General features: G+C 37.5%; 3 protein-coding genes across 3 annotated transcripts; 2 read left to right on the top strand and 1 right to left on the bottom strand.

Annotated features, from left to right (window-relative positions):
- Positions 1-1025: 1025 nt before the first annotated feature.
- Positions 1026-9751, bottom strand: LOC145899710 (ATP-binding cassette subfamily C member 4-like). Its single transcript, XM_082988608.1, has 31 exons — positions 9620-9751; positions 9435-9545; positions 9171-9291; positions 8879-9088; positions 8660-8749; positions 8442-8605; positions 7895-8020; positions 7626-7764; positions 7450-7560; positions 7199-7309; positions 6987-7103; positions 6500-6691; positions 6185-6397; positions 6030-6098; positions 5674-5839; positions 5415-5503; positions 5253-5327; positions 4677-4849; positions 4394-4614; positions 4160-4306; positions 4007-4086; positions 3790-3940; positions 3609-3728; positions 3293-3510; positions 3047-3241; positions 2744-2902; positions 2598-2687; positions 2339-2511; positions 1641-1746; positions 1437-1571; positions 1026-1245 (listed from the first exon to the last, which is right to left on the bottom strand). Exons 1-31 carry the CDS (start codon positions 9694-9696, stop codon positions 1171-1173), a joined length of 4224 nt encoding a protein of 1407 aa, XP_082844734.1. The 5' UTR covers positions 9697-9751; the 3' UTR covers positions 1026-1170.
- Positions 9752-10734: 983 nt separating this feature from the next.
- On the top strand, positions 10735-14816 carry LOC145899712 (sodium-coupled monocarboxylate transporter 1-like). The gene is made up of 13 exons (XM_082988610.1): positions 10735-10877; positions 11430-11533; positions 11632-11820; positions 11888-11953; positions 12283-12402; positions 12660-12814; positions 12871-13011; positions 13291-13509; positions 13568-13680; positions 13735-13892; positions 14066-14277; positions 14400-14506; positions 14566-14816. The coding sequence occupies exons 1-13, from the start codon at positions 10820-10822 to the stop codon at positions 14772-14774; spliced, it is 1851 nt and encodes a 616-aa protein (XP_082844736.1). The 5' UTR covers positions 10735-10819; the 3' UTR covers positions 14775-14816.
- Positions 14817-15478: 662 nt separating this feature from the next.
- LOC145899711 (ATP-binding cassette sub-family C member 4-like) lies at positions 15479-24403 on the top strand. The gene is made up of 31 exons (XM_082988609.1): positions 15479-15552; positions 15624-15734; positions 15875-15995; positions 16054-16263; positions 16418-16507; positions 16565-16728; positions 17051-17176; positions 17267-17405; positions 17521-17631; positions 17799-17909; positions 18059-18178; positions 18399-18590; positions 18797-19009; positions 19074-19142; positions 19599-19761; positions 19917-20005; positions 20074-20148; positions 20367-20539; positions 20617-20825; positions 21018-21164; positions 21226-21305; positions 21455-21605; positions 21668-21787; positions 21947-22164; positions 22217-22411; positions 22626-22784; positions 22841-22930; positions 23006-23178; positions 23468-23573; positions 23636-23770; positions 23887-24403. Exons 1-31 carry the CDS (start codon positions 15479-15481, stop codon positions 23956-23958), a joined length of 4206 nt encoding a protein of 1401 aa, XP_082844735.1. The 3' UTR covers positions 23959-24403.
- The last annotated feature ends 102 nt before the right edge of the window (positions 24404-24505 follow it).

The following is a 24505-nucleotide window of genomic DNA, read 5'->3' as shown; positions in this document are numbered from 1 at the left end:
TTGGGCGGGATTGGCCGCCACGCATTTTTGAAACAAAGTTGCATTTATTGTGGCAAATATACAAGACAAAGTCGTCTGTAATTGATTTGAGGAGACGTTTAACTTATTCAATAAATGCAGCAGGCAACAAAGTTTTAACAAACTGAATAAGATATTTACTTGTGGAATCGTCTGAGTTGCGATTTATTTGACTGCTGATTTATAAACATCAATGTTTCAGTTGCTATGCAGCATCATTGGTACATTCTTATAAGGCTGCTGCATAGCAACCGAAACGTAAGCATTTATAAATATTATTGCCTGACGACACGTCTTGTAGTGATAGTATGCCTGGCAACATCAGTAATAAATTGTTGTGAACGATTCACGACAATGCACATCAATATCCATCCTAAAAAAGACGTTATGCACTATGTTTGTTAGAATGACAATAATTTTTTCATGCGTATTAATGTTACAAACGCAGGGTGTTTGGCAAAGTGCTTGACATTAACATTGTATTTGGGTAATGTACAAATTTATAAGAAAGATAATCTAGCCGAGTTGAAAACCAACGATCCGGCCGTTCAGCAAAAACAATTTTGTGATTAAACAATCAACGCAAATTCGCGCATTTTAAGACAAATTAACTCCTGCTAATTTGTTAGGTTTAACGGTTTGAGTGTGTTTTAATTTAAGAAAAAGGTCGTGACTCTATCTGAGTGGGCCCGGGTTTTTCGGTCGGGTTTGTGTCTAACATTACGACACACGATTACTATAAGTTGATAAACGAACTTCTGTGTGCTCTGCGCGTACTATTTTTGCCGGAACAACAACAATTTTGGTTGTGGATAAGTGAAGTGTTGGCCTGACTGTGACGAAAATTAGTAGTGATCGCAAATATAGACACAACGAAGAATTCTATATAAAATTCATATTCATTAAACATCATGTTGTAAAGTCGATTGATTTTATTAACAAACATATACGTGTAACATTTGGCCGTTAACATAATACGGACAAGTCTGGTATAACACTACGATCAAGATGTTACAATTCGAATATTTGCTGCGTAGAACGCACCAGTTTTCAACAAAATTATGTTTTTTCAACAGAATTAAGTGAAAAACGTTTGTGAACGTGGAAAATTGTAAAAGGAAAGCCGATTAAACCGCATTTTCATGTGTTTTGTCAGAAAATCGAAAGATTGGAATTGAAATTACTTCTTTCATCTTTGCCTCCTATGTTATGGGCATCGTTGTAATGCTGAGAAGGAACAAAATAATGGTAGTTAAAAATCATCCCTTATATAGATTCCTAAACGCAATTGCGATAACCACTGTGAGGTTGAATTTCCGAATTACGTAAATTCAAATTTATCAAATTACTGTGTGCATCAAGATCGCGAATAGGCAAACACAGATCGTATCGCTGGTTAAGGTAAAATTTGAATCTACCTTCTTTGCTGTTTTTCTCAACTCAAGGGCATCTGCTTTGCCAGTAGAGTCCACCATTTCCATGAACATCCCATCCCGTTTAGTCAGCAAAAGATGAGGTTCGTCGAATTCAACAACCTTGCCGGAGTCCAACACCTTGTATACAATAAGTACCACATCAAATTTACTATGTCAACACATTAAGCTTTGTTTAAGAAGACTTACCAACACTCGATCAGAGTCGATGATAGTGTTGATGCGATGAGCTATTGTAACCACTGTACAGTGTTTGAATACACTTCGTAAAGTATACTGAATCAGCTGATCTGTCCTGTGAGGTCATTTATATTTTCTATTAAATTTGGCAGTTGACATAATGAAAAGCCAGATAATTTCGCACTGAATGGAATGGTATGTGATTTTCAGCAACATTTTATCTATTTCGCGTCACAATTTAAACTTTGTTTTGTTAGAAAATAGGTATGTTGTAGATAACGGTAGGCTTGTAACTGATTGGCCTGAAATGACTATCGATAAGTTTTATAATGAATATATATTTCCTTTACATAAACGTACAATAAAAAAGAGAATAATTGCGTGTTGGCAGCACAAAATATTCTGCAAAATTTAACCATAAACGTTATGAAATACGAATCTGACGTATTTCTGCTGAAAAACAACAAATATACTCAAATTGTTTAAAAAAAAATTATTTTCTGACTCCTGTACGAACGACTAGGCTTCTTCAGAGAATAAAACAAACACAGTAGCGAACCCAAGGACAAAGAAATTAGGCGACGAAAAATACATATTTGTTGTTTTTCACCAGAAGAACGTCAGATTCGTATTTCAGCATGATACCTAGTGGTCAAAGCCTATTTTCAGCTATAAACGTTATATTTTAATGGATTAGGGTGGATGACCTTAAATCTACGTTGGCTGTAGCTTCATCAATGATAAGAATCTTATTTTTCTTCAAGATTGCTCGAGCTAAGCAGATGAGCTGTCTTTGTCCGACACTGAAGTTGCCACCAGCTTCCGAAACTTCGTATTCAAGTTTGGTTGAAAAACCTTCTATAAGAGGTTTCAATTGCACCTATTGAAAAACGTTGCTATTAACAGTCAATTTAAGATGACTAATCACAGATATTAACAGAAAGGCAAAAAAACATTTCGCAATACCTGTTCCAATGCACTCCACAATTCTTCGTCAGAATATGCTGAAAACGGATCCAGATTTTTCCTCAGACTTCCTGCAAATAAGATTGGATCCTGCAAAAAACACGGTTTAAACTCCTATAATCGTTGGAGCGTGAAATGATAGAAACCTGTGGAATAACTGAGATAACCGAACGAAGATCAGCAAGTCCCAGGGAGGAGGCGGCCAAACCGTCGATATAAATTTCCCCGGATGTGAACTCGTTCAACCGGAACATAGCTGATATAAGCGAACTCTTGCCTGCCCCCGTGCGGCCAACTACACCCACCTAAGTTTTACTTTTTTGAGGGGTTGATAACATTTTCATACACCGATAAAGCTATATTATTGCAAAATGTTGTTTTATGCAGTAGAAGGTATGTATTGTCTAAACGTAAATTTAATTAAAAATATACTATAATAATTACTTTACCTTCTCTTTACAACGAATTTCCAGCTGAATATTATGTAAGACATCAGGGGCATTTACGAAATAAGCAAATGACAAATTTTCAAATGTGATATTTCCTTGTTGTGGCCAATCTGACGATGGTTTATTATCCGGCAGCTCGTGTGGCGCCTCCGGTGGAATTTTGTAATATTCTTGCACGCGCTCCACTGACGTCATCTACGAGACCAATTTTAAACGCGGTTTGTACAAAATGGAAAAATGACTTACCAGATTTTCAACCTCCGCACTTTGCCGAACACCCCATTGAAACATTACACTAAGAGCGATTGAGTAAGTTAAAATTAAACCTATACTTCCAGCATCATTTGAGAGAAAGGAAGCAGAGAGAACAGAAACAAAAGCGACAGCGCCAACAAAAAACGCGCTAATTAAGTCCAAACGAAGGGCGAACCATTGAGAACCAGACAAGAAAAGAAACCAGGAACCTACATTGTAACAAAACATCAAATTCAAGGCGATTTGTGAAAATAACAAGGCAATAACAAGGCGATTATGTGAAAATAACAAATCTGAAAGCGCTTACAACTGTGCAGATCCTGCAGTTCATGAAATTCCGTCTCAAACTCGTTCTGCATTCGGAAAGCTCGAATGGTGGTCAGACCCTGAATGGTCGTTGAGAGGTGCGAGAACACAGGGCTCCTGTCTAATACAAAATATATTAGAAATGTTTTGGATATTAACAAAGTAAGTTTTTTTGAACGTACTGGCTCCTTCCATCCGCTTGATGTCGCGCGAGGTCCTAATGTAAAAGCGACGCAGCCAGACGAAGTAGATGAAGAGAGGAATGGTGATGACGAGTATGACATAATTCACAGCGACAACAAGGAGAATAATTGAAATTACAATGAAGGAAACCTATTTGCAGAATGTAAATTTAAATTTTATACTGCACGGCATTCAGGAATAAAACACTTCTCGTACTGAAATGAAGTCCACCATTGTGAGAGGCAATATCTCGTCGATTTGACCCATATCCTTCGAGAATCTGTTCAAAATTCGACCTAGGAAAACGTTGAGTGTTATAGGCACGTATTGGTATGTGGAGGCCTTATGGTCAGTTGAGTCGCAACTTACCGACTGGATTAACGTCAAAGAAACGTACGGGGGCGTTTAAAATTGCCCGAAACATTTTCTGATGCATCTTTTTACCGGTGTTGACAAAATAATAAAACTCCAAAATCGCCGCAGCAAAAAGCAGCCCAATAGAGATAAAAGTAAGTACTACAAAAATAAGAAGATATGTCTGTTAAAATGTTTGTTAAACGCAAATTACCTCGATTAAGAAAGTCAAAAGAATTGGAATCCTACCTGCAAAAATCCTAATATAAAAAAAATCGTCAAATTTTGACTCATCGGTTGGAACAACAACAGAGGACGAATTAAATGATTGGTTGGTAGTTAATTCAGTGGTAAATGTTGCGATCTGTGCATCAGTTCTGGAAGTAATGCTGGCAGTGGTGGTGGCGGGGGGCGAAAAGTTGCTGCTCGTTGATAAACGCTGGGAGTAGAACAGAGCGGACTGGGTTGACCTGTAAATGAAATAAAATCAAAGCAACTTTATTGAAGTCAATGCTCACGACATCAAACTTACCAAACTGACAACCACCAATCGCAAATAATGAAAAGCGAATTGCTGGCAAGAATCAGCATGACGATAAGAATTAGAAGAGGTTTGTTTGTGTTGAAATATTCAGCGTAAACTTTCCACCCAATGCTTCCCTGCACTCTCGTCTCTTCTTCCTCGACACTCGCCACGAACTCCGCCTGTCACGTGATGCAGGGTGGTAAAAATTTTTCAAAATGTGGACAAACATTTTTTGCACTAAAAAAACCTTACTTAAAAAGTACTGATGATAAAAACATATTTGCCAATATATCATGAAAATATGATAAAATTTCAATAAATGGTTAAAAAGTCAGAAAACCTGGACTTTTTAATTTATAACTGTGATATAGGACATGTAATTAAATTAATACGGTTTCAAAAACCGTACTGAGTCCTTATTTACGTGCTTTTAGTTTGCTGCGTATGCTTAATTTGTTTAGAAAATAACAGTTTGGCAGAAAAGTTGAAGATCTGTGCCATATAGTAATTTATTAGTTGTATAATTTCAGTACTGTATAAATTTTCATCCTAAATTGCGAAAAGTGGTATCGTATAAAATACCTTTCCTTTTCTACTAAAAGAATGCCTGACTGCTTTTGTGATTGATTCGGATGTTTTACGACTCCGGCGTTTAACCTGTGAGCAAGACAATATGCATCGTTAATGTATAAGTAATACTTTCTAAATCATACTGGGATATTTCCAAAAAATAAAACTACTTACACTTCGTGAATAATAAACGTTGGGAATGCCTTCAACGATAGTTTCTTCTTGGGCGTCGTCATCATCCACTGATACGAAGAAGCCAAGCGCTGAAATACATAAACAAGTGCTTGCAATATTTTAAGATTGTGCAGTGTTAGACGAATGCAACATACGAAAAGGGTTGCCCCGACTTGTAATTAGTGAGGTCGGTGTAAAATTTTAACAAAAAATGCCAGAACAATTTTTAATTGATGTCGATTGATGCACTTTTTCTTACTCGGTGGTAGCAACGGAGAAGACGGAGTTCTAGTCAATGAGTTCTTTTTCGTGAGGAGTTTTGACTCCTCTTGCTTCTTTTGTTTATCTCCACTCTCCAGCAACGGTGCGAAGTCGATGCCATCAGCACGAAGGTTGTTAAAAGATCCAAGACCAACTACTTTACCCTTGCAACAATGTCATTAGATTGTGAGTGTAGTAATTTATGAAACATCTAAGAAGTTTTAAGTGTACATATTTGTCGTTATTTCTAACAAAATTGGGTTTTTTCATTTATTTTGGTAGTAAACTAACCAACCCTTGCGACAACGCATAGGTGAGAACTGTTTCCTATAGAAGAACCAGCATAATGCTTACATGTTTCAGTATCATGATTTCATCAGCGACCGACAAAAACTGGACTTGATGGGTTACGAGAACTCTAATCTGTAATATAATTTCACTGTAAACGTAAGTGTCGAGTTCAATAGCTTGAACAACATAAAGCGCACAAAAACAAGAAAGTGAATTACCTTATCTTTCATGTATTTACAAATACATTGGTGGAAAAGTTGATTGGCAACATGCGAATCAACCGCACTTAGCGGATCATCCATCAATATTATGTCTGTGTTTTCTCTATAAGCAGCTCGTGCAAGGTTTACTCTGGCTTTCTGTCCTCCACTTAGTTTTACCCCACGTTCACCCACCAACGTTTCATCTCCTTTCTCCAAAGATTTGATGTCCTGACATATGTAAACTCTATTCACTTTATAATATAATTACAAATCGTTGAGTCGTCTAACGTGAAATTTTTCATATTATAATTTGTCAACTAAATATCATACCAATTGCAATGCGCAACACTCGATCACTTTCTTGTAGCGAAATTCGTCATAAGTTTCGCCGAACAAAATATTTTCTCTGATTGTTCCAGAAAAAATCCAGGGCACCTGACCAACGTAAGCAACCCGACCAACCACCTTCACCTCACCGCTGGTAGGAGGTAATTCCCGCAAGATGGCGCTCAAGAACGACGACTGTGTCAAAAAAGTTTGCATTCAGGATATGATTGGAAACAGCAGTCAAGCGACCGATTCATTAGCAGACAGGAAAATTTGATTGGGATTTCGGGCCAGGATGTCCTGGGTTCGAATTCCGGTTTCAGTAAAAAATGAGACAATACACTCCTCAAATTTAACAAATATTGTTTATTTTTTTGACATACGTAGATATTTAAGACCAAACACAAAATAACAAAATCTAAATCGGGTAAACGTCGACCAAATAAAAACACATTACAGCCATGCTAAACGGTAATTGAATTCCACTTACCTTTCCACAGCCGACATGCCCTATCACAGCAAAAAGTTTCGGAGATTCAATTTTTACAGATATGTTTAATAAAGTGTTTGCATTGCTGGTCGAAGTTTTCCTATTTTGAGCTTCCGTCTGCAACAATAATGTTACGAGTTTGTTTCATCAATCGTGTTGTTTGCTCCCATTAGATTGTACAGTACAGTTTGTAGCGTAGAGAAAATGCTTACATGACCGTCCGACCATTTTGCAGAGTAGTTTTTGAACCGGATGCACGGTGGAAGATTGTCTTCGTTACCAGATTTTTCCGAAACTACGAATTCATCCAGCAAAAGAAACTCCTATTAAAACATTGGATTTTTAAGGTATTTGTTGTAGTTTTATGTTTACACAACAATACCGATAACTAAATATGTTTCGACGGCGATCAATCACATAATAACTACGCAATAAATTAATCAGGGATCATGATTGTTTTTACCTCTATTCGTTTCAGACTAATAAGAGATTCTGAAAGATTTTCGAGCGCCGATGGAAAGAATATTCCCAAGCTCAGACGAAGAGTGCTGAATAAACCAATGGAACCGAATACCTGCAATAATATACGGCAACAAAATCGTTTTTGAATTTTTTAAAACTTTTCAAAAGTTCTTTTACCTTTGAAGGTGTCAGATGACCGCCGAAAGTGACATACAGTGAAAACGTGGCAAACGCAAACAGGCGAAGTGTGACCAAAACTAGCGCATAGATACACGCTTTCATAATTGATGAAATTAGGACGTTCCCAATTTCCTTTCTGTAAAAGTATTTTATTGATAACGTTTTGTTATCACAGAGAGCTATCATGCATTTTTTTGCTTTGAAACAACAATGATGAAGGTTTTTAAAGTGGTAATTGTGTTGATCGATTTAAATTTAATGAGCACCTTCTCAATTGGAGGACGAGCTTTTCGAAAGGTTTTTCCCAGGTGTACATTTTGATAATTCTCATTGCTGTTATTACCTCGTTCATCGTCCGAATTCGCTCGTCAGTAAGGACTGCTATTTTAGCTCTATATGTAAAACATAACAAGAAACCCACATATACGACAATAATATGGTACAAAGGTAAAGGTAAGCATACCAAGTGCCAAGCTTACTATTTGTATATATTATGCATTGCTTGCTACGACTGTCAAAATAATTACCACAACAGAAACCGATATCCGTATGCCGCCGCAGTTACTGTCAAATTTATTGTATTTGAACAAACAATGTTATCTTTTTTACCATCGTGATTGTTGTACAGTGGCTACATGAAACTAATTACATGAATTACAGTTAAAAGTTAACGTCTGTTTATTCGAACACCGTCGGCGAATACAATAATAAATTCTTTTTGTGATGTAATTTTTAATTTTTTTAAATGAATTTAACACTGACATATACAGCCGTCATTGATAGTCAATATTAAAATAACTTTTATTCACATACCTGATTTTACCAAAACCTTTTCCCAGGGTGCCTTGAATAAAGAGAACAACTATCATGACCACCAGCCCAACCATAGATGTTGGCCCGAGGTCAAGCCAAAGCAAGTATGTTACGACTGCGCACTCAATGGGGGTTGACCACAGAAAGTGGAGAAAGGTTGTTAGCTAAACACAATGTTAGTTTATGTGATGATACAAAATACAAGTTTTCGTACTTACCATATCGAAACGAAGAACATCAGTTGCGCTAAGATTTACAATTTGTCCAGTAGTTGAGTTGGTCAATGCTCTTTGACTAAGCTTGAGCGTCTAAATGTTTGTCAAATTTTAATATTTTCTTTTCTTACAAATTTACTTTCAAAGTAATTGACATCTTAGTAGAGCAACTGTTTTTACAATATAACGTTAGTCATCTTTTTTCACACATCGCTCTCATACCTTTTTATACATAAGTGCACAGGTTCCCACACGAATGTGCCATCCCATCCTTTGCAGCTGAAAATATGTGTAAGGAGCAAATACATTCACGGAAAAAGCAATGGCGGAAATTCCCGCTGCGTACAGATACGCATTTTGCAAAGTTGTACGATCTTCGAAATACCTCAGCAAGTTGGCGAGTAACACCGGTTGTGCTATGAACATAGCTTGCTGAAAAGACGAAATAAAACGACAACATGAATGTGTATTTATACCAGATTAGGCCAAAACAAAAATAAAAATCACTTTGTACCGAAACGAAAGCTAGTGAGCCGAAGAGCAGCCAGCGAACAAGGAACGTTCTACCTATGGCGCGGAATAATCTTGGTTTTCTTCCGGTTTTCCTCCCAGCATTCAGCTCTTCTTGCCAGTATCTGAAAGATATAAGTAAAAGCTGTAAGAGTGAGCATACGTACAAACCAAACTACGTAAATATATGTCACCCATGTCACATGGAAATACAGTTCAAACATCAGTTGTAGAACAACTGAACAAAATATGCTGACTTTTTTACGACCTCTCAAGCCTTGTGCAAACAGCATGTGAAGTGTCATCCTCCAGTAACCTGTATTGATCTTCCTCGGTTAAATCATAGGTACGTCCTCTTCGAAAAATGTCGTTAAGCCACCTGCAAGTGTGAAACATGATTACTATCAGATAAACTACAATACCAGGGCCTAGTTTTTAAGATTTATATCCTACCAAAAACTAATCTTGGAAAGGAAATTGGCCTTTTCTAAAGGGTTTTCGATGAAGTTTTTAGCTCGCTTTTTCACCATACTTTCTGCTGTATGTTTACCTAGGTTCTACTGAACTAACTCTGCTGACAAAAAGTAGACACGAGCCCTGAAGGCACGTCTACAAAAGTGCAGGTTTATGAGCTACCAACGCACGTGCGTTCAAATCGTGACATTATGGTGACGCGTTTAGAAATGCGTGTCCATTTTAACGATGGGCTTAGTGGTTACGTTAAAAACATTAAACTTGTGGTTTAAAAATAATAAGTGTAAATAAGTCTTCCACATTTCCAACTACGGATATCAAAATTTATCACCCCCTTAAAAAACAAATAACTTAACCAAACGGGTCATACGGGGTCATACGATTTCCTCTACCAGGTGCGCGAGAAAAAATACATCTCATGACATGAGTCACGTTTTAAGTTGCGCACAATATTTTAGATCAGTAACAAAACTAACAGCAAGCGAACATTTAGTCATGAAGCAAGGTTTTGTCCGATCGCTGTTTTGTCGTAAGTGGTGTTTTCCTCAATGCCTCGAGCAATGTGATGAAAACAGAAAGCTCAAAGATTTTGCCTATACACGTCACAAATTTACGTCACGGATACGCAGGTTTGCTCATACGGCAGATCGATCTTTTGCACGCACGATCCGCCAGGTTTTATTTTGCTTGATGCATAGAAAATCTTATTGCGCTCGTATAGGTTTCCTACTGGCTGGTATGTCGCGCGAAAACACTCAACTTAAAATCTGTCTCGTATCGCTATACGTTACTGTAATTTCGGCCCAGTGGTGGTGATTAATACTGAGACTATACACTCCAGGATTTGTCATTCCTTGCTCGAACATTGGATTTCATGGCCAACCATGCGCCAAACGTTTTCAGAAAAACGTACGTTAAAATTTTGTAACTAAGCGAAAATGTAGGAATAAGATTAGTTTGTCTTCCGTGAGACATTGGCCTTGCGAGAAAAAAAAAACGATGCATTACAACTGTTACCACATGCGCACAATGGCCAAACGAAGCGGAACACTTGCATTCGATCGTGTCTGCTAAAGAAAAAACTTGATTATTGAGTGGTAAGCATGTAAACCTGTCAGCAAATGTGCATTGACTATAGGTTACTTGTCATTGTTGTATGACAACCATTGTAAATTGATCATGTCGGCATCGTCGACGCGAAGCACCTTTGGGGCATTGGATATCGCTGTTTTTGTCGGTAAGTTATAATTTTTTTTAAAAAAAAGATATCTTCTTAGTGTAACAAACATTTTGTTTAATGTACTGAATTTTGCGTTACTCTTGTATCGTGCTCTGTCATTTGCACGTTTGCGATTAAACCTCTAAAATCCATGGTTGCTGCATTCTAGATATATTTTTCAATTTCGAAGCCGTTATACATCGTTTTGCTGTCGTTAATTGTTATATGAAATAATGTAGCAAAAAAAACGAGGAAACATTATGAAAATCAGATATCTAACTAAAATGAAAGAAAGACTGCAGCAAAAATGCAGTAAAATGCATAGTTGTTGGAATTATGCAGTTCGTTTCGCATCACTGGTCTGCTCAGAATAGCTTTGCTGGACATGAGGTGATGAGGCGTTAAGCCCTGGTTTGAAGTTACCTAACCATAACTTCAGCTCAGTTTAAAATTCTACTTAACTGAAAAACTGTTTTCCAGTATCCCGACTAAAGAATATAACGCATGTTCCGTAAATTCTGTTGTTGTTGTTTGATAAGATATCAAAATGTGTTAAAAATCGATTTTCAGCAACTCTGTTATGCTCGGCTGCCATTGGAGTCTACTTTGCCATCAAAGATCGAAGGAAGAAGAATGTCGAGAACTACTTTTTTGGCGGCAGGAAAATGTCGCCGGTGCGTTACACCAACAACATATTTCTTTGTGCAACCTTAAAATAAATAAAATCAAACTGAAGTTAAATAAATACAATGTTTGTCTTCATTTGTTTCAGATTCCAATCGGCCTTTCCATTTCGGTTACATTCATTTCTGCCATAACCATCATCGGCTTTCCATCAGAAACTTACTTGTTCGGTATGGTAACAATATGGTATGCGTTTACACTCATCATGCCAACCGTGTTAGCCTGTATCTATTATATTCCACTAATTCATGAACTTCGTCTTACCACCATCTACGAGGTAACGCTTTATTACTTAACGTATACTATAGGCGTCTCGATGTTAAAAACGCTGATTGCTTTCACAGTACCTGGAATTACGTTTTAACCCTTTCATCAGAAAACTTACATCCAGTCTGGAAATGTTGAACACGGTAAAATGCTAAAATGATATCTCGTGATCAGTGACCAACTCGTTATCGTTAACTTCCCTCGCAACGTGCATGCTTTTCTTTAACTGCAACTCTATACCTTCGGTAAGATTAGCGATCTTATTAACCGAATGGAAGCAATAAATGCCATCATCTAGTTAAAAACGTTTTAAAAGTTTTGTCGGACAATATAAGCTAAATTAATGCCATATCGTGGAGGCGTTTGTCAAACCTCACTACCAAAATATTTCGGTATGATTAAACACAAATTCGATGTTTTCTCTTTTTATTTTTGAAGAATCGTTGTGTTGAATCAGGTTATGTATTCGCAGTTAATATACATGGGAGTGACTGTTTACCTTCCGGCATTGGCTCTCAGCGCTGTTACACCGATTTCCATCGAACTGAGCATCATATTGACCAGCGCCATTTGCACAATGTACACGACTGTGGTAAGATGTGTCCACTTACCAAGTTTCTGTGCAGCACAGCTGCACTATTAGCAGTTGTTTACTCAAGACCGCTTTTTAAATAAATACTTTTCCACTCGCTATAAGTCTTTATATTATAGAGCAGGATTTCGCGACTCGTTTTGGGTCCGTGGATTACCTAGTCAATTTAGTAAAGCCTTGGCATTGAAGCGATCGAATTACTGTCGGACATAGAATTATTGTCATTTAGATAATTTACTGTAAAGGACTGATTTTAGGGAGGACTCAAAGCTGTCGTATGGACCGACGTATTGCAAGCAATCATAATGCTCACGGGAGCATTCTCAGTTCTCATTCAAGGAACGATAATGGTCGGAGGGGTTGAAAACGTTTGGAAAGCTCTCGATAGAGGCGGTAGAAACAACATGTGGACGTACGATATAACTCTTTTTCGACAGTTTGGCAGTTAATGCTTTTTATATATTTTAGGTTGGACTTTAACCCTAAACTTCGCATAACATTTTGGACGGTTATGGTGGGATTTAGCACAACGCAAATCGCTAAAACATGTTTGGACCAATCAGTTTGTCAACGCTATTTGTCTTGTAAATCTGTTAGAGACGCCAGAATGTAAGTCTGTATTTGCACGTAGGTAAAGAAGATTAAAAATGTATTAATAAAATAATAAACTAGATATACTTTTAGCAACAAATTATTTCTGTGTTTATCGGAAAGATGTGATCCTGTGCGCAAAATTGTGACCGTAAGATGGCAAATAACTTATTTTTAGTTCACATCTTATAGTAAGGCTAAATTTTTGTGCTAAATGGTGGTGATGATGCGAATATTATAGAGTGGTGTGTGGTCAAAAATGTTCAATTCTCAAACCTGGTTGTTATGGTAACACAGTGCGTCCGTTGCTGCTCTATTTCCGAAAGTCATCATCACATTGATAACCGTCTCATGTGGTTGCGTTATGTACGCCTACTTCGAAACATGCGATCCCATAAAGAGCGGAAAAATAGCCAAATCCGACCAGATGATGCCGTACCTTGCCGCAGAGGCATTTACGAACCTGCCAGGGATGACCGGATTCTTTGTGGCAGCGGCCTATAGCGGAACCTTAAGGTAAGTATCAAAAAACATGTGCATACTACGATAAATCAAAACTGTGGCGCCGATTTAGTACTGTTTCGTCTGGAATTAATTCTTTGAGCTCAATGGTGCTGGCAGACTTTGTATTGGTGCGGTGGAAAGATATGACGTACACAAGACAACTAATATTGGGCAAGCTAATAGGTACTGCAGGTTAGATGTCATTTTTATACGATTTAACGCACAATACTATTGTAGCACTGGGAATGGGATTACTGGTGACAGTCATTGCTTTCATAGCTTCCCTCAGTTCGGAAACTATCATATCCCTTGCAGTTGCCGCTCGCAGTGCGTTTGGTGGACCACTAGTGGGGATTTATTTCCTTGGAATGTTTATACCCTGGTGTAATGGCAAGGTAAGGTGAAGGATTCACTGAAACGTGGTGCTACCTTTATTCATAGTAGGAATACAATACGAATTCCTGATACAAATTTCGCAGTAGCAAGTTAGTTTTAATATATGACCAAGTCATTATACTAAAAATAAACTTTCTTTCTTTTTGAGTAATTTTTTATCATTTCTTTCAAGGGTGCTGTTGCAGGCCAAGTTACCGGATTTACTTTTGCGCTTTGGTTGGGGCTTGGAGGATTATTCATAGGAAAAGATCCAAAAACCTTGCGCTTTCTACCCACTTCCATAGGTAACTGCACGTTAGCAGAGAATTCAACGTTTATGACAACCGAAAGCGACTTATCGAGCACCACTCCAATGACATATGAATCAACAGCAACAAGAGAAACGTATGTATACACGATTTGTGTTGTAATTGCCAGGATATCATTATTCGCCTTACAATGTAGAATATGCAAAGGTTGAGATGTGATTTGGTGTAATCATGAAAATCAATCACATTTATTTGCAGAAGTGAAAAATACTACAATCCCGTGCTGGCGATGTCATTCTTCTACTACACAGCTGCCGGATTTGTGGTTACAGTTTTCGTGGGAGTGCTTGTATCTGCTTGCATAGGTATTCTAAAGGAAGAATACTTTTCAGTATATTTGTTTTTCAAATATATTTTTTCGAAGGTTTCGAAAAGCCTTGCGAAAGCAACCCGAAATTGTTTTCGCCGTTCATTGACAATCCTCACCTGCCGGATTCCGTCGTAAGATTTTTTCGATTTGGAGTTCCGCAATTAATTCAAAAGGATCAGGAACTGGAGGAAGAAGTCAATCTGCAGACAAGAAAAACTTCTTCAACAAATTTCTGTTCTTCCGAATCATCGGCGAAGCATTAGGATATTTACATTTTGTGTAATTGCAATGACGGTCGCTATCATTATTCGGTAATTATGGAATAAAATATACATATGTAATTTATTTGGTAATCAGTGGCCAGGCATAGGATTTTAGGGAATATTTTTTATATTCATGTGATTGTGAAATTAACTATGACAAATGTTTCATCCTTTTAAGGTAATAACATACAGCATTCACGTTGACAATGTCCGTTTTGATTGCAAACTCAAAAGATAGAAAGCGAAATAACATGCTTTTGGTCTCAAGATAAAACATGTTTCAATGTATGAATTTGTCTCTAAAACTGCAAACACAGCAAACTATATTAATCACCGGAAGTGTCGCAACCTTCGTCCGATGAAATATCACATACGCCACGCACAACTCTAACACTCGTGACCCAAATAAAATACAGTTACCATAATGTACACAGCACACGTGTAAAGCAACTGTTTATTCACGTTGGGATAAAGTGCCCAAACGCGAGACGTGATACGTCAGGAGGTTAATGTAATTCGTCCGGAACAAAACACGCTGTGAAGTGGTCACGTTTCTGCAAGTGTCTATAACTGTGCAGTCACGAACTGGTAGCATGCGGCACAAAAAAAGGAAGAAAGCGCCAGTAACGACTTGCCTTCAGGCCTTTTGTTTACACAACTGTCCGTTACGGTTTGTTGGACTGAGGCAGGCACAGCAGGAAAATATGGCGAAAAGGGCTCGTGATTTTATAGAAAATCCACTGGAAAAGGCAAATATATTTTCCGTGATTAGTTTCTGGTAAGACTGGAAGTCATTTATAAGTACGTATATCAGCATAGATAAATGCGACCAATTCGCGACATTTGCAGGTGGCTTAACGACATTTTTAAAAGAGGCCAGAAGCACGATTTAAACGAGGAAGATCAATACAGGTTACTAGAGGATGACACTTCGCATGCTGTTTGCACAAGGCTTGAAAGGTAGCAAAATGCATGTTTTTCTCTTGGTTTTCGCTTGCACGTGTGAAACCACTATTTACCCGTGGATGTATTCGCATTAACACTATTTCGTAACGAACGTGTAGCTATTATTTGAGCTTCCAAACAAACAACCCTTTCAGGAACTGGGAAAAGGAAATAAATGTTCACAAGGTAACAGGAAGGAAACCAAGCTTATTCCGTGCCATTGTGAAAACGTTCTATATCCGCTGGCTTCTACTGGGAATACCAACTTTTCTGGAGGTACGCAAATATTGCTTTTCTGATGACAATAAAACACACTAACATTTGTTTTTCTCAGCAAGCTCTATTCATAGCACAGCCAGTGCTACTTGCCAACCTGCTGAGGTATTTTGAAAATCGCACAACGTTGCAAAATGCATACCTGTATGCGGCCGGTATTTTCGCTATCGCGTTGTCTGTTAATGTAATAGTTCCTCCATCCTACTATCAACTACAAAGGATAGGATGGCACATACGTGTGGGAACCTGTGCACTTATGTATAAAAAGGTGAAAAAGTGATGTATGACTTCAAATGATAACTTGAGGCTACTAAAAATAAATTTGCTACAATTGCTATATATTATTTATCGCCATTGTGATGTTATTTTTCAAATACATGTTTGTACACTAAAATATATTACAAAATTTGACGAACATTCAGACGCTCAAGCTTAGTCAAAGAGCATTGGCCAACTCAACTACTGGACAAATCGTTAACCTTGGGGCAACTGATGTTCTTCGATTTGATACGGTAATCGAATACTCATACCAAATGATACAACTTATTAACCATAAATATTGTGATCAGCTCGCAACATATCTTCACTTTCTTTGGATTACTCCAGTAGAATGCGCAGTTGTGACGTACTTACTGTGGCGTGACGTCGGACCAACGTCTCTACTTGGGTTGGGGGTTATGGTGGTTGTCTTGTTTATACAGGGTTCTCTGGGAAAAGGTTTTGGTAAAATCAGGTCAGTGACAATCAATTAAATAGGAAGGTTGTAATGCCAGGGATTTGTCTTTGCCCGGTGTGTGACCAGTGCACGTCTGGTGTGTGTCGTTGTATCAATCATTTTCAAAGACACTTTTTGTGTTGCAAGTCACTAAGAGAAACTTGGAGAAAGACTCGATGTTCTGATGTATTCAATTGCTTTCGTTTCTGTTTCAAACCGCACAATTATAATTTAAACATAGGAATTGGGTATAACTCTTAAACAACATATTGGATTTCTCTAAACTAATGTAACTTTGCCGGAGAAAAGTGATAAGCATGGCAATTACATTTTTTCTCAGAGAAAAAATGGCGGTTCTTACTGACGAGCGAATACGGACGATGAACGAGGTGATAACAGCAATGAGAATTATCAAAATGTACACCTGGGAAAAACCTTTTGAAAACCTTGTTCTCCGGTTGCGAAGGTGCTTATAAGACTAAAAAATTAAAAAACACCTCCTTTGTTGTTGCTTTAACGCATACAACGCTTAGTTTTGTCCAATATATTTTTGAAGGATGGAGATTGGGAAGGTGCTCATTGCCTCGATTATGAAAGCGTGTATCTATGCGCTATTATGGGTTTCACTTCGCCTATTTTCATTTGTTACGTTTTCACTTTATGTCACTCTTGGCGGTCAACTGACGCCTTCAAAGGTAAGAAGCATTCTGTGACAAAACCTGAACCTATTAAATTCAGTAATTTTTAGAAGTTGCAAATATTGCCACACGTTATTTGAACGAACAAAACTGTCACAAAATAACTTTTTAGGTATTCGGAGCCATGGCTTTGTTCAGTGCGATTCGTTTAAGTTTGGGAATATTTTTTCCGGCGGCAATCGAGAGCCTTTCCGAATCTCTTATTAGCCTAAATAGAATACAGGTAAACAAAAGTTTTATTTACAGACCGTGTACCGCTTTATAACACATTTTGCAGAAACATACTTTGATGTTAACAGATGACTGGCTGTTTTGCTGTTTTCTTGTTCCTTCATTAAAATTATAACAGCAAAGAATTGAGCAGCGCACAGTTGTTATTTTTGATTGTAGGATTTTCTTCTGTTGGATGAATTCGAAGTTTCAAAAAAATCAAGCAACGAAGATAATCTCTCACCGTGTGTTCGCTTCAAAAACTTCTCTGCAAAATGGCTGGAAGGCCAAGTAAGCATCACTTCTACAAGACAAAATAAAGAATCGCTCAATGGATGATAATATTAAAAATGAAGACTGCTGCATAGCAATCGAAACGTTGATATTTATAAACATTACGGCCAAAAGATCCTTTTTGTATTGCCAGCAATATTTTATAGGAAGATGACACTCGAAATAACAGCACTTCGGCCAGCAATGAAAACACTTTGTCCAACATATCAGTGCAAATCGAATCTGCGAAACTCTTTGCCGTCATAGGACCTGTCGGGTGTGGGAAGGTAATTATTTAAATGTTGTTGTAACATGCAGGCATATTCACTGTCAAATATCTTGGTTTATTTTGGCTACTTTCAAACGGTGTGGTGTTTTACTCGGCGCTTACATCAATTACAGAAAAATAAAATACTAGAGGTATACTTTCTCAATGCGTATGAAGAGACATTATCTGGATTTTTTGTTTTTGTCACGGTTTCTTCGATTTCAACTTTTTTCACACAGTCTTCGTTCTTGAGCGCCATCTTGCGGGAATTACCTCCAACCAACGGTGAAGTGCAGGTGGTTGGTCGGGTTGCTTACGTTGGTCAGGTGCCCTGGATTTTTTCTGGAACGATCAGAGAAAATATTTTGTTTGGCGAAACCTATGACGAAATTCGGTACAAGAAAGTGATTGAGTGCTGCGCATTGCAGTTGGTATGATATTGATGTTGTTAGTTAAATGTTACTGAACTTCACAATTACAAGTTATTTCAATTTTAAAAAAAAATGTGCACATTCTTAATATTTTAATAAACAGGCTAAGGTCTCTCGAATAATGTTGTATAAGCCTGAAACCGGCAATGGTCCCATGCACACAAAAGTGCCTAAGTTTTTATATAATTTCGTTGAATGTGGTTTAGGACATCGATTCTTTGGAAAAGGGGGATTTGACTCTAGTTGGTGAGCGCGGTGTAAAATTGAGTGGAGGACAGAAAGCCAGAATAAATCTTGCCCGAGCTGCTTATAGAGAAAACACAGACATAATATTGATGGATGATCCACTAAGTGCGGTTGATTCAAAAGTTGCCAATCAACTCTTTCACCAATGTATTTGTAAATACATGAAAGATAAGGTAACGTTCTACCTTAGTGCAATCGGGTCGAATAAGTTTAACAAATACCAACGTCTTGTTTCAGATCAAAATTCTCGTCACACATCAGGTTCAGTTTTTGACAACCGCTGATGAAATCATAATTCTGAAACGTGTAAGTATCGCCCACGCCGCACTGACGGAAGAAGTTCTAACGTTGATGCCAACTTTTGCTATGCGACATGATTAAATGCCACAAATTTGCATAATTTTTTGTCACCGAAAGCACAACTAGCAAAAGCAGAAATAGCAAATTTTACAGTAAATGGTTTTCGTCTGGTAAGAAATGGAAAATTCTGCCCAATAATTATATTTTCTTAATATAAACTGTTTTGTTTATAACTTTTTGGGTTTGTTTTCTTTTAAACGTTTTCTTTTAAACATGACAATGTCAATAACAAAATGGACCAGTTTCTTTATGCTCAGAATTATGAGGAAATCCGGGATTTGTGTTCCTAAGTTTTTTAGGATTAACATCATAAAATGATAGGGTCGTAAAAAGATTAGAAACAATTGACCTAAAACACATCGGAAAAAGTCAAGTTATGCTGAATCAAACGTATTGTTTTAGGGTGAAATAGTTGGTCGCGGAGTTTTCAGCGAGCTACAAGATAGCGGTACCGACTTCGCCACGTTGCTGAAAAACAACGATCAAGAAAAGCAAAAAAATTCACAAAATCAAAGAAATCTGCGGTCATTGTCAAGAACTCCTTCTTCTCCATTTTTCCCTCTTCGTACGAATAAGTGTCTAAATATTTAAACTATGATGTTTTTCAACAACTTTCTTTAAACAAATGGTACCCGTGTAATGAATGCCGCAAATGTGCATATTACTGAAATTGCTATTGCAGTGAGTAAAAGTTACAATGTTAGGTTTTCTGTATTTTAGCTGATGGGTTCTTCGGGCAGCAAGATGATAATGACGTGCAAGGCCCAAATGCCGCTAATGACGTGCATGACATTTCCTTTTCACGAAGTGTGAGTATTTTTATATAAAATCAATAGCTCTGACAGATATTCATATATGTTTATTGTCTCGTGCGTAGGTAAAACGTCGGAGTCGAAACAAATTCAAATCAAGTAAAAAGGCGAAGGGTCAACAGTCATTGACCAAAGATAAGGTTTGTTCCTTAGCCCACTACATTCTGCTTTTCTTACCAAAAGTTGACTCCATGAAAACATTTTATTAACGGTAAATATGTGAAGAAAAGTCATAAATAACTTTGTCGGATTTCGTTGTACTTTTTTCTTTGTATGGAACAAACCGAGCACGTGTCTATCGAAATTTACTTAAAAATAGAATCGAATTGCCTTTTTGACATTTTGCATCACGTGATAGGCGGAGTTCGTGGCGAGCGTCGAGGAAGAAGAGACGAGAGTACAGGGAAGCATCGGGTGGAAAGTTTACGCTGAATATTTCAACACAAACAAACCTCTTCTAATTCTTATCGCCTTACTAATTCTAGCCAGCAACTCGGTTTTCATTATTTGCGACTGGTGGTTATCTGTTTGGTTAGTTTAAATGTTGTGCGCAATTTTTCGCACCAAAGTTTCTCTAGTACATCTGTCTTGTTGTTCGGAATTTACAGGGCCACCCAGTCCGCTACTTTCTACACCAAGAAATTATCACCAACCGGCAATTCTTCGCTTTCCACAACCACCTCTGCCAGCTTTACTTCTGCCCAGATCGCAACATTTACCAATGCAATAACTAGCAATCAATCGTTCAATTCGACTACTGTTGTTTCCGTCTATGAACTAAAATTTGATGATTTATTTTATGTCAGGATTTTCGCAGGTACGTTACCACTCTATGCTTTGTTTGAAGTAACTTAATTATTTGCATTACGCCTAATGGTGCACAAAGTTTGGTTTCAAAATACTATAGATTTGTAATGTTTTCTGCAGGCATATTGTAATTTAACAGATTACTAAATTATTGTAGATTTGGTGGGTAAATTTTCACTATGCACTCATTTTGTTGTTGCAGTACTTAATTTGGTTTCAATCGTGCTGCTTTTCGCCGTTTCAATTTTGGTGTTTTACTATCTTGTTGCCACTGGCAAAGAAATGCACAACAAAATGTTTCGCACAATTTTACATGCTCCAGTACGTTTCTTTGACATCAATCCAGTTGGTAAGTTGCGTTTAAAACCATTGCATTCTCTTCATAATCAAGTAATTTTATATTCATCCAGGTCGAATTTTAAACAGATTTTCAAAGGACATGGGCCAAATTGATGAAATTTTGCCATTTACACTGGTTGACTTTCTTTCTGTAAGAGATTTTTGTATTGCATTGCGACAACAAAACATACAACGCTTTTTCGGCTAAAACATGTGCAATAAAACTAAAAAAGTCACAAAAACATATCGGTTTACCACGGGCAATGCATCTGTATTGTGAACATGGTTTTCTTCATGCAGGTATTTTTTACTGTTATCGCGGTCATATTTCTGGTTGTCGCCGTGAATTATTTCGTTCTCATCGTCACCATTCCACTCTTCATTTACTTCATCTGGCTGCGTCGCTTTTATATTAGGACCTCGCGCGACATCAAGCGGATGGAAGGCGTCAGTAAGTCTGAACAATAGGGTGCTTACATAACAAAATCGTTCTACCATTTAAATCCGTATTAGACAGGAGTCCCGTATTCTCACATCTCTCGACGACCATCCAGGGTCTGACCACCATCCGAGCATTTCGAATGCAGAACGAGTTTGCGACAGAATTTCACGAACTTCAGGATCTGCACAGTTGTAAGCATTTGATTACATAAACAATTAAAGGTTGTGCTTTTACTACTCCATTATAAGAGATCAATAAAAATAACCATAACACCCCGATAAAGTACCGACTTCACTGGCAATATACAGAAATGGATCCTTTTAATAATTTGTTTTGCTTTTATTCTGTAGGTTCATGGTTTCTCTTCCTAACTTGCTCTCGATGGCTTTCTCTTCGTCTTGATTTAATTAGCGCCATTTTTGTTGGCGCTGCCGCCTTTTCATCTGTTCTTTCGGCAACTTTCCTTTCAAACGATGCTGGAAATATTGGCTTAATTTTAACTTATACAATCGCTTTGAGTGTGACGTTTCAGTGGTGCGTTCGTCAAAGTGCGGAGGTCGAAAATTTGGTAACATATTTTTCTTATTGCTTATATCAACTCTTACGATGCTGTTATCTAGATGACGTCAGTGGAGCGCGTGCAGGAATATTACAAAATTCCACCGGAGGCGCCACACGAACTGCCGGATAATAAACCACCGTCAGATTGGCCAAAACAAGGCAAAATTACTTTTAAAAATTTATCATTTTCCTATTGCAAAGACAGTCCCGACGTCTTACGTAACATTCATTTTGACATCCATCCTAATGAGAAGGTAAGGTGTTTGTTTATATATATTTTATACTCTACTCGTGACAGGGCACTTTGCTGCATCAAATTTATACAAAAATATACATTGTTTTGCCGTATCAGTCTTGTGTAAATGCGAACTGAATTCTCTTGGTTTGGTATTTTTGAAGAAGACTGACTTTTGTATTGTAAATTCAGTTTAGTTAAGGTGTTAAATATAAATAAAGGCGGACATTTAGGTTGGTGTTGTCGGCCGCACCGGAGCAGGCAAGAGTTCCCTTATATCAGCTTTGTTCCGGTTGAACGAGTTCACATCCGGGGAAATTTACATCGACGGTTTGGCCGCTTCCTCGCTGGGACTTGCTGATCTTCGCTCGGTTATCTCAGTTATCCCACAGGCATGCCTAATTGCATTCTGATATTGGTACATGCTGTGAACCTGTGTTTTTTGTAGGATCCAGTCCTTTTCTCAGGAAGTTTAAGAAAAAATCTGGATCCGTTTTCAGCGTATTTGGATGAGGAACTGTGGAGTGCTTTGGAACAAGTATGATCAAATATTTTATCGTTTTTGCTTACTTTGTTTACTTTTTATTTAATTCAAACAAATTTTTTGACGCAGGTGCAGTTAAAACCTCTTGTGGAAGGTTTTTCATCCAAACTTGAACATGAAGTTTCGGAGGCTGGTGGCAATTTCAGCGTGGGACAAAGACAACTCGTCTGCTTAGCTCGAGCAATTTTAAGAAAATCTAAGATTCTTATCGTTGATGAAGCCACTGCCAACGTGGATTTAAGGTTATAGAATATTTACGTAAAAAAAGTTTTTATTAAAAGTTGTTGTGTAAGATGCAGACAGATGGCCACTTATTCATATTATTGGCTCCACTTTGTTTATTAAAAGTTATTGTTCGTAATTTGCTCAATAAATCAAGTGGAGAGTTTATTTAATCAATTGTGCAACACACATGGCATCTGATGAAAATTGAAGCATTCGTTCGTTTTTGGTAAATTATCCGAATTTGTAATTTTATTGGTCTAAATAAAAAAAATTAAGTCTAAAGATTTCAATGTATTGAATATATAGAACAGACCAGCTTATTCAACTCACACTACGGAGTACATTCAAACAAAGTACAGTGATTACAGTTGCTCATCGCATAAATACCGTCATCGACTCCAATCGAGTGCTGGTAAGAACACCTTTCAGCGAATTCATTCAACGAAGTGTATTGATTTCCTCATTGTACACAAGGTATTGGACGCGGGCGAAGTTGTTGAATTTGACGAGCCTCATCTTTTGTTGACTAAACAGGATGGGGTGTTCTCACAAATGCTAGAATCTGTCGGCAAAGCAGAGGCCAACGAGATGAGAAAAACCGCTAAAAAGGTACCGGTTGCATTTACCATCTGTAAACGATACGTTCTGTATTTTAACTTGCGTTGAAGTTTGTTGCGCAAAGAATGCAGTTTTATTGTAAAGCAGTTAAACTTCTTGTTGCCTAGGTTTACGACGATGCTCACAACATCGGAAGCAGCGATGACGGAAACTGTGCCATTACAAACAATTCAACTTGAGACGTGAACAATATATTTCCATCAACAAATTAACATATCTGGAGAAGCTTGTGAAGGCCCTTTGGATTGGCAGCAATTTTTGTCTTTTTTCTTGCACGTGCAATATAACTCTTTAACGACATCTAGCGTCACGTATTTATCCTATATTGTTCACTTACATTTTGAATTAGCGCAATTTATTCCTTTACTTTTATTGCTCGATGCCATACATCTACTGAAGGAAATTGTGCTTTATCCTTAGAGGACCTCAATATCCAGTGATACAATTAATCAGTGTTAAAGTTTCGTTTGTCTTTTTATTGACATTTGCAAACATTCTTTATGCCGTAATTTCTTGCTTTTCTTTAACCCTGCCGTAATATTCACCATACGTACCTATTGTCAGTGCAACTGCTATGAATTCTTTACATATGAGTACTAACAAAATGTAAATATTGTTTTAATCATCCAGTAATTCAATATTATTTTTTTTTTGTAAAGTGACATTACAACAAGTCCAATTTTGCAAGTAGTAATTTAATGGTTTTATTATTACTCTAGTATTTTT

This window comes from Ascidia mentula, chromosome 4, assembly GCF_947561715.1.
Source record: "Ascidia mentula chromosome 4, kaAscMent1.1, whole genome shotgun sequence".
NCBI lineage: Eukaryota > Metazoa > Chordata > Ascidiacea > Phlebobranchia > Ascidiidae > Ascidia > Ascidia mentula.
Note: the sequence above shows the minus strand (reverse complement) of the source record. Positions and strands in the feature narration are given on the sequence as shown.